An 18354-nucleotide genomic window follows, 5' to 3' on the forward strand; every position below is an offset into this window, starting at 1 on the left:
TATTCTAATGATGCATTTGTGAGGATTGCCTCATTTATGCTGAAAGTAGAGTGCATGATAATGTAAAAGTATTGTTCTAAAATGTAATAAATACTATTACAGTGTATAATTACTATCATGTATAATTATTACTCTGGGAAATGTCATTTCATTAATGACAATATTACTTTTGCAGTGACTGGAAAGGCCACACCATGCAAAGACACGGGAGAATTTGAGCATGCAAATTAATTGTGCACCTGCACGAAAGAATTTAGGAAAGGGCTTTTGAGTATTTAAAAATCTGCTAAATATTATGATAAGCTTTGCAGCACACCACATTTCAGAATGGGGCTTGGCCTGAGATAGGAATAATTTACTGAATTGTAAAAGGGCAGACGTTAGAGTCAAACATTTCAGTAAATTAAAGTGTAACATTCTGCAATCCTCTGTGTAATGGGAGCCACTAATGTAGCACAATTTTAGTAAAATGAATTTATTTTCTGTTTGCTTTTAATCTTCAAAGTGGTTTTGAGATACTGCTGCTGAGTAAATACTGAAAATGATCATTTGGTAACCCAAATATTAAAATAAGGCACTAGGGCTGATTTATTTAATCACCAAGGCCAAAACCCAAACAAATCAGGATATGCAAGCAGCAATATTAAAGACTATTAACAACCTGCCACAGAACAGATTCTGTAACTGTGAAGAGAGTCAATAAAATTAAATGGTCTCACAGAAAAATTGTGTTTCCTCATTTATGATCTTTAGAGGAAAAGCCCTGAAGAACCCCTGTTTTAGTAAGAATAACCAAGAACACCTTCAAGAGTCAACTCATCCATTATAAAGACAGAAGACCTCATGAATGCCACCATAAAATTGTCAACCAACAATAATTTGCATTAACATGTCCTAAGCACAACTAAGCACTAAGTTAAAACTAGATTGAACTGTTTATTCTACTTGTGGCTTTAGGACTGACCAAAGCAAGTCAGCAATGTATTGCTCATAGGTGTGGACTATATTTAGAAATCAAGCAATTAAGCAGATATTCTTTAATTGATCAGGCTGTTGCTGAAATTCTGGCCCCTTTGAAGCTCAGCAGAATTTTCTCACTGACACCCACAAAGCCACATTCCACCCAGCTTGAGTGCTGCCAAAACAGCCACAGACACACACAGCGGGGTGAATATGGCACTGCCATGTACCTTGGTTCATACCTGCTCTTGGGGACCTTAACTCAGCTTAGTAAGAATAGGCACTTGCCTAACATGCAAATTTTGCCTACTAAACTGGAGTTAAGAGTTTCCAGGAGATCAGTCCTTGGTGCACAGTGCAGTGTCAGGACTGGCACTGCCCATGTGCCCAATATAGAAGGTGAATGGAGAACTACAGAATGCAGAGAATCACCCAAATGCCATCCACTGGGATGCAAATGGATTGACTATAGCTAAAGTCTTCTGGGACTACAACAGTGTGGCTAGGTGTTACCACCTGCATTCTGCATGGTAGTTTATTGATGAGAACACTCACCCAGACAGAAGCAGACTTGGATTTCAGTGTCCCTGTAGCTCAAGGCACTTCAAATTCCAAAAGGTTGCTCTAATTTTTTCCCTACCTAAACAGAGCCACCCTCCACACTCTGCAAGTGACCATCTCCATCAGCTAAACAGGAGAAGCTGAACAGGATAACTACACTCCTAATGGGGGCATCCTTCCTAGGTACTTGGAGTCAGATTATGTGAAACATTTTAAAACTAAACTGTTGTTAAAATTCTTCTCAGCTTTTCAGCACTCCCCTGTACTTTCATTAAAAAGCAAGAAAACTTTTTAACATCACAAGTTTTCAAAATCCCCCACCAGTTCCTGCCCATATATTGTGCCTTGATCTCATGGCTGGCATATTAAAACAATTCAAGCCCATTAAAACCTAGAAAGAAAAGTCTTCTGGTGCATTTCGTCAGAAGGGATAATAACCTACAATCTAGAGCATGAATATGTTATAAGAAACAAAACAGAGCTGTTCAGACAAAGAGCACTTGGAATGTATTGTTCCCATAAGCAGATGTTACATTACTTCACTGTAAAGTACAATTTATAAAACCCAAAGAAATGTTATTTTTATGTGAACAAACAAGATTAGTTGATTATTTCAGCAGGGCGACACCAAGTTCTTGCACACGTGTCTCACCATGCAAGCACATGTGGTGAAAGTAAAAGCTGGTTGTTGTTGACCAGAAGCGCTATGTGTATATGGAAGTATTGACAGAACAATACAGAATGGGTATATCCTGACTGGTATTCCAGCACAAGCATGACAAGAATCCTTTCAGAAACCTATCTCAGAGAGGCCAGTTGAACTAATTGTCATCTAATAGATGGAGATTCATAGAATGGTTTAAGTTGGAAAGGACCTTAAAGATCATCCAGTTCCAACCCCCTGCCATGGGCAGGGACACTTTTCACTAGACCAGGTTGCTCAGTGCCTCATCCAACCTGGCCTTGAACACCTCCAGGAAGGGGACATCCACCACATCCCTGGGCAACCTGTTCCAGTGTCTCACCATTCTCACTGGCAAGAATTTCTTCCTAATCTGCAGTCTAAATCCACCCTCCTCAAGCTTTGATCTATTCCCTCTTGGCCCTTTCCTACAAGCCCTTGCAAAAAGTCCCTTCCTGGCTTTCTTGGAGCATCCCCTTCGGGTACCTGAAGGCTGCCCCTAGGTCTCCTCAGAGCCTTCTCTTCAGGCTGAACAGCCCCAGCTCTCTCAGCCTGTCCTCATAGGGGAAATTTGAGATTGTGTGCAAAGAACAAGGACCAGAATAAACTCTGAAGATATACCTTGAGATAAGATGGCTACAAAAAAGCCTCAGCTTTTCCTGGGAACTGTTAATATAAACCACATCCAGCATAAAGCAAACAAAAAGTAAAACTCTGACTTCATGCTTGGGCAAACAGCTCAGGGTTGTCACATTCTGTGGGCTATTGTTCTCAATCACACATTCATTGTTATTTTTTTAACCAAAAATAGAACTTACACTCTAAAGGTATGCACTTCAGAACTGCTAAAACCCACTCAGACCACAATTACCTCTCATAAAGAGCCTACAGATACTGTTTGTAATTCATTCTCACAGCTAGACAGTGACAATAGCATAAGATTAGGTGTAAAAGCAAAACGTTAAATGTGAAGTACTTACATCAGTGTCGGGACCCTTGTCAGCCCCGGGACAAGAGAACGTAACAAACTCATGGCACCTCTTATGGACCACAAAACAGCAAACTAGGAAGAAAAGGGAAACCAGCAGTTAGAGTGGCACAGAGCTGGGGGGTTTGTGTTGTAGCAAAAATAGCAACAGAGGAAATAAAACTTACAGTCAAATCTTTCCCTGTAAATCAATGAAAGAATGGCAAATAAAGGCAGACATCAACAATAGCATTAAAGAGTAGATAAGCCTGCACCTTTGTAATCAATCTACTCAATGATAACTTTTTAATGTTTAAGACAGCCCATAATGTTAAAATATAGTGTGGAATGAACAATTCTATCAAGCCACATTCCCTGAATCTAAATTTGTATCTCTAACTGGAGCTGTCGATGTGTGTTCAGGCAAGAGCAGAAGGCACAAGTGGGGAATGCCAAGCTGGAATGAAACCCATCCTTGGGTAGGGAATTTGTTCACCTGCTTACCTTGGTGAAGCTGCCTATAAAGAGCCAAGGTCTTTACTAGTTAATTGCTTCTGTGAGGAACCAAAGCTCCAAGTAAAGATTGTTGTACAGAACAAAGTGTTCTCCTCTCACAGAATGGCAGGAGATAATGGGAAAAGAAAATTACGAGACGAGTCCCATCTAAAATTTATGAATGGCCTGAAAGAACCTTTTCTGAGATAAGGAAAGCTTCTTTTAATTTTATTATGTCCTAAGACTGAGGCTATAGCCTGGCACAGAGCATAGGTCACACATGTCCCCCCAGCCCATGCAATGAGAACAGCATGCTTGAGTGTGCTTGCTTTGGGAAGGAGGCATTTTAGGTTTTCACCTTCACTACAGGCCCTTCCATAGGCTTAAGCTCAGTTCAGATATTTCAAAATTGGTCCACGTTTAACAAAGCAGAAGAATTGAGATTTGAGATTGTGAAAAATCTTAAAATAAAGCCCACACCATGAAGCAATGAGTCGAGAGATTATAATGGAACCATTCTAAAGTAATTCACAATTTCTTTACAGATAATAAACTCCCTAAAGACTTGATATTTTCCATTTCCAAGAGAGAAAAATAAACCATTTCTAAGGACAATTCCAAAGAAGAAGAGAGATTTCAGTTGATTGGCAGCTGGTAAACACTTCATTTCCTCAACTTCAGTGGAAACCAAATTAAATTATCTCATTAAAATAAACCAAAACAGCTCATTTCGTGAGGCATCTTTACAGCTCTCTTTCCCATTTGGAATGTATGTGAATTTCTTTCACCTAATGAAGAGAGCTGAGAAAGACATTTATCAAGTGCTTCACACAATGATGATTCCACCATAATGCCAGGCTGGCCTCATTTACATCCTTAAGTCAGCTGTCTGGCTTTAAGGAATTCTAATCATCCTTCTTTCTTTCTCCAGCTCTTTTTCATCATCATCCCATGCGGTGATTGTTTCTAACTGTTCTATTTCTGACATGACATATGTTTATTCTTCGGGCTCATGGAATAAACCAGGCTTTGCTCCACTGATTCCAGATAAGCTCTGCTGACTTCTTGTGAGCCAGAGTTCTGGCTGCCCACTTGGTTTGTCTGGTTTGCTAATCAATCTAAATCCCAATGAATCCTACAATTATCATTTTGATGGTTTTGTTTCTACCAACTGAAAGATCACTAAGTGCCAATTACTATTAATGCTACTTGCAGCTGAAAAATATTTCACTTCAAAATTGTATTTCTGATTCCAACCCTTCCACTCTGGAAGACAATAGCCTGATTTATGTTTGCAGGAATAAATCACACGCACAAAAAATAATCTTGTTGCATCCTTCAGAAAACAAAAAAAGTTAACTAGTTACTTTTATAGAATCTTAGAATTGTCAGGGTTGGAAGGGACCTCAAGGATCATCTAGTTCCAACCTCCCTGACAGGGGCAGGGACACCTCACACTAAGTCAGGTTGCTCAGAGCTACATCCAGGGATGAGGTTTCTACCACCTCCCTGGGCAACCTGTGCCAGTGTCTCACCACCCTTCTGAGGAAAAACTTCTTCCTAACATCCAATCTGCATCTACCCATTTCTAGTTTTGCTCCATTCCCCCTAGTCCTATCACTACCTGACACCCTAAGAAATTCCTCCCCAGCTTTCTTGTAGCCCCCTTAAGATACTAGAAGGCAACAATAAGGTCTCCTCGAGCCTTCTCTTCTCCAGACTGAATGGCTCCAACTCTCACTTTTGTAGGCAGTGATCATACAGTTGCAAAATACAAACATCATAATCTATGCAAGAGAGCTGAGAAATAGCTTCGGAAAAGTTGTAGAAGGGAGCTTGCTTTTCAAAGTTGCATCTCAGGTCCTTCCAGCTCCACCTTCATGCTGCAAGAGTGTACATTATACAAACCCTGCACACTGGGGTGGCTATTTTGGGCAGTATTTACGAAATACTGTGGTCACATCGTATCTCTGAGCTGACAGCCTCCCATAGCCTGTTGAAGAATTGATACAATTGAGACAATGTCAACCTTCTTTTGAATATGATATAGTTGAAGTGCCGAGATAAATACGCAGGGAAAAAGTGCCACTCTTGGCTACAGCCTCATTCTATGGTTATGGACTTCAGCTACTAACTTCCATGAAAGTGATGCTTATCACACTCCAGCTGCCAAAACAAGCTAACTTGTCCTTTTGGTGTTTAAGATACACCTCAAAAACTGTCACTTAAGGCTTCAGTTATCAGTGTTGACCACTGAACTTTTTTTAAACCTCCTGTTCAGTCTTCTAACAGACTGACTGTTGTGTGCACCTCAGTGGGGACAGACTCGAATCTTTCTCCTTCATTTCTCACTTGTATTAGGTTATCTATCTCCAGAGAACTTGGTTCTTTAGTAAGCAATTCCAAAGCATCAGACCTTTCTCGCTTTTTAAAAACACTCCAGTGAGAACTAAATAGTTTGACATAAAAATAAGCAATGGAATAGGCAACAGAATAGGCAGCTTCCATGGAATCAGAAATCTAAAGGGAAAAGGGATAAGGGTGAACTAAAAATCTCTTGTTAGCAGCAACCATTTCCATGCACAACACTTAACATCCAAATTTTCAGTCTGAAATCCAGCTCTTTGAGTGGATTTCAGCATTAAAATTTCCTTAATGTCACAAAGCCCTTCAGAGTTGGAGAATTCATGTAAAAATTTATTTGGTTCAGGTAAAGTGCAAACAAACTGTTTCCTGCTTAAATTAAGCTGCCTTTTTTTAGGAGCAGGGCTGAAAAAAAAATAAGCTCTAGCTTGTTGCTTGTTTTGAAAAGCTGTTAATAGCTTCACATCACTTATTGCAGCTGTTGAGAAGTCACATTATGTTCACCACCTTCTTGTAATGAAAGTTCTATTACGCTGCCTGGCAGAGGCTGCCAGGGAATTTGTTGCTTTACATTTTAACAAGGGTGGAAGCAGACACGAGCTGGCACACGTTATGCATAGTAGCTCAAGAGCAAGTGGTGTCTCGAGGCTGACAGTTAAAATTAAAAAGAAAATTATTGAGGTATTTTCATGTTTTGACAGGGTGATTTTGATCTGTGGAATTTATAATATGGTTGTGAGCTCCTATCTTTTCCAGCTCTGGACTTGCTAGAGACATTCTCTTAAGCAGCCTGGGCATGGGGTGCGGGGAAGTCCCAGGGAGGAAGGGAGAGAACAAAACAGGTCTTGTGTAGCAAAACCAGACTAACTGCTAGTTCTGTGTTGGCATGCTGCATCTAGCAGGCTGCTCCCTCACCCTCCATCCTCCCAGCAGTGCTGCAGAGAGCAGAAAAATGCTAAATGAATACAAGAAAACAAGGAAGAATGTGATGAGGAGCACTCCATGCATCCTCTCAGCAAACAAGCAGAAGATGCACTACACAATTGGTGGGATTTATGATACATAACAGAGGGCAATTAATTCTGTCCAACACTTCTGTCAGTGCACGATGCTGAAGAGAAGACATTGTTGTTAATATATAGATATTGTCATCAGTCACTTAAGAGTTAGAAGGCACTGCCAAACTGTTTTCTAAACGATGTGATAGGTGAAGGTTATCATGATAGATTGTTGGGTGAGAACAATCTGATAAACTCCCTGTTACTAGCAGCCTTCCTATATGACACAGACTGATGAGACAGAAATGAGACATTATAACAGTGGATAAAAGAACCAATCTTCTCTATTAGCTGATCTAAAAAGGAGAAAAGTTCAGCCCCAGTCACATCATTTAGCCATACGTCTGAAGAGTGAATCACAAGCATTCCACAGAATGGTCTGGGTTGGAAGGGATCCCCAAAGGTCATCTAGTTGAATCCCCTCTGCAGTCAGCAGGGACATCCTCAACTAGATCAGGTTGCCCAGAGCCCTGTTGTGCCTCACCTTGAATATCTTCAGGGATGGGGCCTCAACTACCTCCTACCTGTTCCACTACCCTCATGGTAAAGAATTTGTTCCTAACATCCCATCTAAAATCTACTCTTTGCTAGCTTGAAGCCATTGCCCCTTGTCCTATCACTGAACTAGGAGGAAAATTATCAAGGAGGGAAAAAAAAACCACCAAATCAACAACTTTACAGTATTTTACAGGAATTATTAGAAAACTCAGAGAGATACTTAAAAAAAAAAAAAAAATCACCTTCATACTCCCAGTTTTGGAAGGAAAAATCCCAGCTGGATGAGCCTTTCCAATAGACAAGAAAGCTCTGCTACACCATGGTATTTATTTATTTAGTGAAACAAATTAAGCTGCAAAGCTAAAGGGTGGAGTGAAAATGCATTTCCAAGAGTCTAACTGAACTGCCTGTTGTCACCTGTAGAGACTCAGTGAGGGTTTCTCAAGGCACTTCTGATTCATTTTTGTAATGGCCCAGACTACTCTCCCATCTCACACCATAAAAATCAGGTCTGATCCTCTCTTCTAAACACACTTCAAAGCCATGGCTCAGCTATTAGGACACAATTAGCTGCCCACCACTAACAGATATATATTCTTGCCTACGGAATTTGTTCCCAGGTTTCAAGCATTGATCCTTCCAAAGGAAGTGGTAGAAGAAGTCTGATTGGCAGCAACAGAGAAACAACTCTGTGTTGTTGGGTTTCTGCTTTTGGGGTTTGTTGCTGGGTTTTGAACAAGAATTGATTCTCGGTTGGATGAAGGAATTACAACAGCAGTACAATGAGCACAAAAACACCCTCTGCATCACTCTCAAAGTGTGCTAAAGGACTTTAAAGGCCTCTACAGTAGCTTGGAGCGCTGTGTAATTTTTATGTTGCTGTTTTCACGTGCTTTGCATGTTCAGTGAAGCCACAGACTTTCCCCAAGGGACCCATATTACCAGCTGACTTGTGCTTTCTGCATGACACCAAGCAATGAATGAATTTGTCACATGGCATGCATTAGCTCATTGTAAGATTAAATACAGCAATTACATTAAACAGAAATAGGGTTCTCCTCTGAAACAGACAAATCATTTAAATACCAACTACAGTTGTTAAATAAGCAGGACTGTTTAAAGTAATTTACTAGGAAGAGATTTAATTCAGGAACAGGGAATATTTCCAACCCAAGAAGAGGAATGATTAAAAAACAGGAGTTAGGCATACTTTCTTCTTGTCTTTCTCCTTTTCTGAATATATTATCATTACAACTTGTAACAAAATAATGAAAATCCCTTTTATATTAATAATTTTATATATATATAAACAAGGTTGATAAACCAAACCCAAGTTAGAAGTAGAGCTACCTTTGAATATTATACCGAATCCACAGGGAATTTTTGCAAATGCCATTACTTTTCCCAACACATATACCTTGTGACACACCAGCTAGTTTCTCTGCCAGTGTCTCACCCCATCTTGACGAGAGTGCTATCTCAAGAGAGCACCCAGGCTAACGCTTACAACTGCTATATGCAACCGTTCTGCTTGGCATTTACAGCCCTCTTCTCACAGCCTACAGCCCAGTGATGTGAAACCTGTTCCAGGGTTAGCATAGTCAGTAAGAAACCCAGCGTCTCTCCCCATCACCTTAACCTGTTACTAAGCTTCTTAAAGCTCTTTTGTAACACCGCAAGGTCACGCAGCACCTTCTCAGTGCTAATCTGCATAGTGCTGGCCACTGCTTGCTTCATGGATTGTCTTTAATTCTCATTGCAGTTTCTGCAAAACTCAAACTGCCTTCACAAAGTGGCATAAAAACACTCCCCAGAAGTCAAAGTAGAGGGCGTACACAAAAGCAATATTGATAAATTGGAGCCTAGAAATAGGACTCAGCCCTAAGTCCACCAGCCAGTAATTGGCTTGAGTATCCCTCAGGTTCATACAGTTGACCTTGCTGCAGAGATTTCCTTTTTCAATTTTGTCAGGTACCAATTAAGCTAAAGCCAGGGGAAGACAGAAATAAGAACTGTACTATGTATTTTTAAAAACTTAAAGAGAAAGTAGTGGTTAACTGCAACAATATCTTATTTGTGTGAAAGGATTACAGGGATCCTCTGGACAGCCTTAACTACTCAGGTCATTAACTCCTTTACACTAAGCATAAACCAGATGGATGTTGCCGGTAAGCTGGCTTTGCAAGATCTACAACAGTGTGCAAATACAGCCTGCATGCCTGGCAGAGAATGCAGACACATTTCCATTGAGCCAAACAACTTTGGCAGACCTGCTAGTACTGTGGGATAAAATTCTAACTCTGTACCTGCAGCTATGTTTGATAACACGTTTTAAAACAGTTTGGATTTAGCGAAACATCTCACACAACGCATTCAGATTTGTCTGGATCCTATATTCAGACACCTACTACATCAGATTTGTTTTTTCTGCCTCCCATCACAGGGAAAAGATGTTGGCTTGCCCTCCCCCCCCCCAGCACATCTGTAAAACTGAGAAAGTGTTTCAAAATAGGGAAGTATGGATGCAATATCAAATATTCAACACTATTTCAAGCCACTTGTTAATTATGAACTTTTAAAAAGACAGAGATCACCGTTTCCATGTGAAGTCCCTGCTAAAACTTCACAAAGACATTCATCTTCCTCCTTTGAGGTGTCCCATTTTATAAATGAATAATAACCCAGGAGTCATCTGGGGAAAGCAGTGCTGGAATCGCTGTTGCAAGAAATTGTAACAGCAGAAAGGGATGAGCCACAATCACAGATTCTTTTTTTTTTTCCACCCCATCATTTCTGCAGTTTGATTTCACTTTAGTTTAAAAATCTGCTGATGTTAACATGTCAATATGCCAGCAACAATGTCACTCTGGGTGCCTGCTATCCTCCGCTTTGTAGCTGTGTACAAGCACATCAGCAAGGAACAGAGCAGCTCCTTCAATTAAAGGACTAACACAATATGAAAGCCCTGAGACGTGTTTTGTGCAGGCTGAAAAAGCTGAAGAACTAATGTTCAACTAATTCAGCAGTGACCCAAATTGCAGAAACTGGATGTCATAGATAAAGAGGCTGCCTTCAGTTTGATGTACTACCTAATGTAGAAATGAAGGGCTGAGCCGGACAAAGTAGCACAGGCTGTGCACATATTAAGGGTGCACAAAACGATGGCTTACAAGATGAATCTGATCTCCAGGATGCAGCTGTTTGGTCTTATTTTGTCTCCTAATACAGCTGGAATCCTGGATGCCAACAGAAAACAAAGAGCTTCTGGATAATCATGGTAACTGCCCCAACCAATACAAGAGGCTTGCTGAAACCCAGTCACATCACCTAGCATGAAAAAAGAATGAGGCCCTCAGTGAGTAAACCTCCTCTAAAATAAGAAGCAGTCACAATAACTTTGTTCTTACAAGGCCAGGCACCATCACACACCATGTTCTTTTAATCTTGCCTCCATCCACTGAGCCCAGGACCAGCTTGACACAGCCCCAGCTCTTCAAGCTGCCATGGGCATAGCTGCTCCTCACTGCCAACCAAGCTGAAAACTTTATTGTTCAGTCATGAGATGCCTAATGCACTGAAGACAAACATCTGAAAGACTTATGTGATTTCTTAATCTTTCATCTCACATTAAATCACCCACACGGTCAATTTAACACAGCTGGCCCCACCCTCCCCAGCACTGTCTGAATCCCTTCCGAGCCCAGAGCATGGAGAACTGATGAAATGCAGCTCTAAGTCTAGAATATTTCTTTTAAAACCTCGTGGTTAAGCCTATTTCAGCCCTAATGTTACAGCTTGTTTTTCTCGACACTTTACTTCATAATTTAATGATATCAAGCTACTGGTGGCGGCAAACCAAAACATTTCCCCTCTTGGAGTATGATTTGCATGGACACAAATACAACAAGGGAAATACCAGAGCTGAATGCCAAGAGCTGAACAGCTTAGTAGTTTAGAGTATTTTGGATTTAAGTCCAGGCTTTTGGTTGTGTTTGAGAAACTTTGTAACATACTAACAAAATTAATGAACCTTACTTGCCAGTAAACACAATCCCCACATTAATCCCGTTACTGCCAAAAGGCTGTTTGTTTTACTTCAGATGGGAAGAAGTGAGGCCAGGATGGCACAGAACAAACTGTCTGAAATACGAACGAAGCCACATCCCAAGCACTGAACTACAAGGAACAACCTTCCTGTGACACCTGTTTGGACACAATCCTGATAAGAGAATTACCTCACAGTTGCTAATACAACCAGGATAATCACTTAATTCTACATTTCCTTGCATATGTAAAAGTCACTAAAAAGAAAACAGAATCCCTTGATGCTCACTTTCACATAATCTTGATTCCAGAGTAGCTCAGTGGGGCTTCAGATGTATTAAAGCAAAACACTCAAACTATTCACATTGGCTTTATTTAGTTTTAAAAGCAGAACGCTTTATTTTAAAGGATGAAAGATTTAAACCCACAAAGCAAATGTCCTAAGAGCATTTAAGTGCTATTTAATGTTTATGCCTGGTATGGAATCACAAAAATCTAAGCACAAAGAAAATTATGACACAAACACCAACCCTGGCACATTGCTTCTCTTCAGGCCTATTCCATTTTCTCTTTCTACTTTCTTTCAACATATCAATAGACAATTATAAAGCTTCCTAAATCTTGTCACAAAAACAGTCACCTTGCATTGCTTAATGACAGTGATTAAACTTGCTATGTAAGCATGCTTGAAACAGCAACAATTAGCTCATTTTTATATGCAGTTAATCAGTTCTGTAGCCTGCTATATGGTATCTGCTAAAATAACTGCATTAAAAATGAGAGGGATTAATTTTGTGCCCCAAAGGCACAAACCCCACCCCCCCCGAAAGTAGGGGAGGAGATGTATGCCAGAAGAAAGTGTAACACAACGGCGGCTCATGTTGGTCTATGGTAATGAACCTCCTTCTCTCCCCATGTTTTTGGATGACTACAACTTCATGCTCAAAAAGCCAGCAGCCTCTTGCCATCCCTGCCCTGAGGCCTCCAGAAGTTCCACTCCATGAAAACACAGATTTTTTTTTTTCTGCTTGTTTTTAATGGCAATAATTATCCTCTGCTCTCTCAGGTGTGGCTTGAAGAGCAAAGAGCATTTTAAAACATACAGGTTCAGAAGATATTGCTGAGATTTTCAAAGGATACGGAGGATGAAGAGAAAGTTCAGCTCCTTTTGGACCTGAGGGATACTAATAAAACCTTAATCACTTTAGATACCTTCCTCAAAGGGTTCAGGCTGGGTTTTTTAATCTTACCCATCCACTCTGTTTCAATAGGAGTATTAAATCAAGAAATTGAAGAGGTTTTGTTAATTTAAGATTTCTTCTGTTGCTGTTTCTCTTCATTATTTTTATGATGCCCAGCAGATGCTCAATATTTATTGTAAGTCCTATCCAATTACATCCATCTTATTAAAGGGTCATCTGCTAGAAACTGCAATATCACTTTCCTACACTCACCAGTCATTGAAAACAGTTTCACCCCAAAGTAACTGCTAGCTCTCAGGAAGAAACCCAACATACACCAAAACAGAAACCCCTTCCCTCTGTATTAAATCAATCACAACCAGATATCTATTGCCAATGTTAGACAACACATCGGACAACAAACACATAAAGAAACCAACTACAGAGTGAAGAAAATTCATCCTTTGATTCCCTCCCCCCCATATGTTTGAAGGGTTCATTATTTACTCCCAACAAGCAGGTTTGGCTGCTATCAAAATCACATGGTTGCGTGAATGACAGGAGTTAGCAGTAATTCATTCCATGCAGCACAAGTGGCATTTCTAGGAAATACCTGTGAGCTCAGAGGTAAGAAGCACATACAAACACAAGATGGAACTATGGAAACCTGTCATTTAATTCTGAATGAGTTTGTTTACATTTGCTTTGTTGAAACGTTTTACTGCACATTTTGAAACAAAGTAGCTGAGATGGGAGATCTGCAGGCAGGCAAACGGTTTAGCATCACAGGATTAAACAGGTTGGAAAAGACCTTTAAGATCATCAAGTACATCAGTGGGACGTGCACCTGTGGATTTTAAAGTTGAAGGTATTCTTAAAGCATGCATTCAAGAAGATGGAATGAATTGGTGTCATCACTGTGCTAATTCAGTGAAGCCCTTCTTAGCTTATACATCTTGGTTCCCAGTGCTTTGCTAGCTCCAGCAATGGCACTCGCAGAGAAACAAGACTACCTCAGCACACAGAGCAGACACAGAGATGATTTCTTCAGTCATGGTTAAGTGACCGCTTTCATTTGATGTATGGCACATTGCTGTCAAAACCAGTGGCCCTGTCTGCTTGCTTCCAGGCTTTAACATTTATGCAGTCAAATTTTTTTGGCAAGGTTAGGTTTTAGCTGGACCTGTTCCCTGTGACAGCTCAATACACAGAACATGAAAGGTCACCGAGCACAAAAATAGAGTTAGAAGACCACCAAAGCAGCCTGGATTTATGCTGGATTTACACTTGGTAAAGCAGCCATGCAATAACAATCTGTAAGAACGTTACAACTCAATCCATCTTCCATGATTAAGTGAGAAAGCCAAGGAGATTTCTCCAGTTTGTCTAGATGGCCTTCCAGGACCTGAAGGGGGCCTCCAAGAAGGCTGCAGAGAGACTGTTTCCAACAGCCTGCAGTGACAGGATGTGGGGCAATTGTTTGAAATTAGAGAAAAGAAGATTTATATTGGATGTTAGGAACAAGTTTTTTACCATGAGGGTAGGGGAACAGGTTGTCCAGGGAGGTAGTTGAGGGCCCATCCTTGGGCATATTCAAGGTCAGCTTGACAATGCCCTGAGCAACCTAATCTGTCCCTGATGACTGCAGGGGGCTTGGACTAGATGACCTTTGGAGGTGTCTGCCAACCCAAACCCTTCTACGATTCTATGCTGAACAAGATTCAAAACATAGTATTCAACAGCCCCAGAATTTGATCTTTTGTCTCAAAATGCCTACATTTGAGTTCTGATGCCTTAGAAAGCGTAACAGCTTTTCTGTTAAGTCATATAGAACCTTGGCTATGAAAACAGTATATAAGCATTTTCCACTGTACAGTCATGACATATTTGTGCAGTTTTTCCTGGCTCACTGAAGCAGCAATCTAAACAGTATTTTTTACTTTGTCAGATAGAATGAGTAGTCATCTCGTGATATGGAAAGGTAAACACCAGCTCCTACCCCATATATTTACTTAAAAGCAATATATTAGTGGAAGTAAAAAATAAGGCATGAAATGTCAGTGATATGTTAGCTGAGAACACTGCTTAGAACAAGCCAAGAATTTTCAAGCAGCAATAAAGAACTCAGGAAGTCATGACAAACCCAACTAAAACTAGAAAGAAGAGGCTGTAACTCATTCCTACTCATCGTTGGAGAAGGGGAGAGGTAAAACTAAGAAAGAACAGCCTTGCATTGGTTTGGAAGCAAAAAGGTAAGTTTAACAAAACATAAAAGGCATTTGAGTAGAAGGAAGGTTCCAGAGGTGTAAGGAAAAGGCTTAAATAAAAATACATACAAAACCAGATGCAGCTGACAAAGGATTATCTGGGTATAAGATGAATTCTCTTTAGATGCAGTTCCCTGAACAGGCCCCAACACATGCTTAACAGCTCACAAGCAGCAGGGCATCAGAGAGCCGAGGAAAGCAAAGAGAAGGAGATAAGAAATCACCCCTCTTAAATAGGGTTGTGGACAAAAAGGGGAAGGGAATAAACTTTGACTCAGGGACCCCACCTCCTGGAAGCGGCCAGGTCTCTCTGCCCACCTGGGTCAGGTTTTTTTGCACACCTGAGGCTAGTTTCTTTTCAGCCCACCCCTCCTGGGCTGGACTTAACCTAGCACACCTGTGAGGGTGGTGAGGCAGTGGAACAGGTTGTCCAGAGAAGCTGTGGAGGCTCCTAGCTAAGTGTTCAAAGCCAAGCTGGATGTGGCCTTGAGCAACCTGATCTAGAAGGAAGTGTCCCTGTCCATGGCAGGGGGATTGGAACTAGATGATCTTTAAGGTCCCTTTTAAACTAAACCATTTTATGATTCTATAAATAAAACCTGCCCAAGAAGAATTAAGTGTAGATCAGAAATATAACTGTCATGGGACTCTCTGCTTAACTTCTAGTGTTCCAGTGAATCAGGTATGAGGGGAAGAAAAAACCCCAACCAACAGAAAACAGACACTCAGTCTGGCATCCAGCCTCAAAATGACATCTGGGAGCAGTTAGTCACTAGACACGTAACGCATGAATAGATCTGCACTCTACCAGGCAGCACAACAGAGCAGTTGGTTCAGGCAGGTCCCACATTTCCAAACCACAGTAGCATCACAATGAAACTACATGTGTTCACACATGGAAGTGCATAGCCATGAAGGCAAGAAAATACATACAACCGTGGCAAAGGAACACACGCAGACAGCACTGCTGAGTAGTTTCCATGAGCCAAGCTAGAGAAACACTGAAATTAAACCACTTATGATGAAAACTGAGAAGAGATGACAAACCCTCAAGGTTTATTGAGCAGATTACATGACCCAGAAAGTCTATGGCAAGACACCTTATATAGATAGTTACCCAAGTTGCCATCTATACTTAAGCATCTCTTAGTTCCCCAAGTCCCATACTTCAGACATTCAAAATTGCTTGTTAGGTGTTCAAGTTCTAATGGATCAGCGTCTGTACTTGCAATGTTCCTCCTTAGGCCTCAGATTCATAACAAAGATTATTGCACAGCTAGTTTGGAGTAAGATTTAAAAACCCACAAAACCCTACCCAAACACCTTTTCCTTTGAAAGATTTGGATGTAGTTCCTTATAATCAATAATCTGAAAAATGCCCTTTTCTACAATACAGCTCCTTCCTTACGTCTCCCCCCACACTTCTTAAATGCTGTTTAATATTTCTGATTGGGAATATTGCATTATTTCAGCCAAAAATACTTTTTATTTTCAGTCATTTTCTGCCTCTTAATGCTGCACGCTGCAGGGTTCTTAAATCCTTCACAAATGGAGCAAACTAAGGCAGTAAAGCTGCAGGAAAGCAAGACATTTATCTCAAGCTGCATGTTCTTTCTGCAAACCACGTGAAACTCTCACAGAAGTGGAGATGGAAAATAACAAATTCCAGGAGATTCCAACAGGAATGCAAACAGATGAATTCTACAAGAATTATGTTGAAGTGGTGTAATAAATGCAGAGCCACTTCCAGGCTCCCAAGTTTGCATAAAGTGCATCCCACATACAGAACAGTATCACACAACAACAACAAACCAGGATATGAGAAATCAGACTTCCATTAATATCTGGATGCAACATGAATTTTCAATGTGGCAGGAAGTTTGTTTTAAAGCTGCCATGGTTAATTTGCAAGCATGTCATTCAGCAATTCAGTGCAGAACGTTAAAATGGGACTAAAGTGTGTCTTGGGCACATGGCCAACAGAAAGGGAGAGAATGTGAAGAGGTCACAAAACACTCCAGCTAAAGTCTTTCCATAGAAAGTTTCTTGGGAAAATTGGTTCCTTCACTAGTCTAGGTAAAAAAACATCCCTTCAAATTGGAGGGCACACCTGCAACTACTAAAGTCTACAGTTTCAGTGCAGCAAGAATTCTCCTGTGACACAGGCTGCTTGTGCTTGATGGGCAGAAAATAAGCTGAACAATCTCAGCCTGCCCAGTTCTTTTCTGAAGAAAGGAACATTAGTCTGTAGTTTCATGTCTGCTTCACACAAGCATATAAGCATCACTGCTTAAATATTTCTAGCACTTGCCCCACTCCCCAGCTGCTCCTGGACCAGGCCTTTCTCCTTGACAGCACACTCAGCTAAGTGGGCTTAAGGGTACTTATGGACCCCCTCCTTGGCGTTTCACTGCTGCTTACAAGCTGGTGCAGCAACAACCACAAATTACTGCACAAGAAACGGTGTGCAGACAATTTGCAAGGCAACCATGGCTCCAGGGCATGACCAGACCACTTCCAAGTGGGAGCACACACCTGCATTGTGGAACAGCACCACAGGCATCACAGAATGGTAGGGGTTGGAAGGGACCTCTGGAGATCATCCAGTCCAACCCCCTTGCCAATGCAGGTTCACCTAGAGAAGGTCACACAGGAACACATCCAGGAAAGTTTTAAATATCTCCAGAGATGAAGACTCCACCACCTTTCTTGACTTGTCTTCACCAAGAAGGGCTGAGCATCTTCGTAACAGAGATCAGACAGGAAAGCTCCCGCCTCAGGTTTTGTCCCATGTCCCCAGGGATCTGCTATTCCATTATTTAAACATTATATACTACTAAAGGTAAAAATTGTGCTTTGAAATAGGAATTGCTACATTCTGGGAAAGAAATACAGAGGCTGCCTGAGTTCCATTAGATGTGACTGGGGAGAATTTCTGCAGCTGAAAAGCCAATGGATCTACTTGTCCTGAAACTCACTGACTGGGTAAAACTCATTAGAAACGGATTCATGAAAGTGACTCAGAACTTGGAACAAATTGAAGATGAGTAAGACCAAAAAAAATAATAGAAATAAAAGAACAGAAAAAATGTGTTCTGTTCTTTTAAAAATGTGCAGTGCTGACAAAGTGCATTGAAGCAGCTGAGGACAGAGCCCTGGTTTCTTTATTTCAGTGCCTTTATATTTGTTTCCTTCCTTGTTGTGCCCTACAGTGCAACTGTAGAATTAGGAGGGGGTTTAGATACTTTCTTGGACATACTTCTGGCTAAGCAGCACC

The 18354-nt window shown here is 40.9% G+C and overlaps 1 protein-coding gene across 2 annotated transcripts in view; it reads right to left on the bottom strand.

Annotated features, from left to right (window-relative positions):
* The window catches only part of PRKCA (protein kinase C alpha), a 151666-nt gene that overhangs the window by 86341 nt on the left and 46971 nt on the right, over positions 1–18354 (bottom strand). For both annotated transcript variants that reach the window (XM_054171063.1, XM_009902692.2), the window contains exon 3: positions 3184–3266. In XM_054171063.1, the coding sequence (XP_054027038.1) occupies positions 3184–3266 (83 nt within the window). The remainder of the gene's footprint in view (positions 1–3183; positions 3267–18354) is intronic.

Source organism: Dryobates pubescens, chromosome 20 (genome assembly GCF_014839835.1).
Source record: "Dryobates pubescens isolate bDryPub1 chromosome 20, bDryPub1.pri, whole genome shotgun sequence".
Classification (NCBI taxonomy): Eukaryota; Metazoa; Chordata; class Aves; order Piciformes; family Picidae; genus Dryobates; species Dryobates pubescens.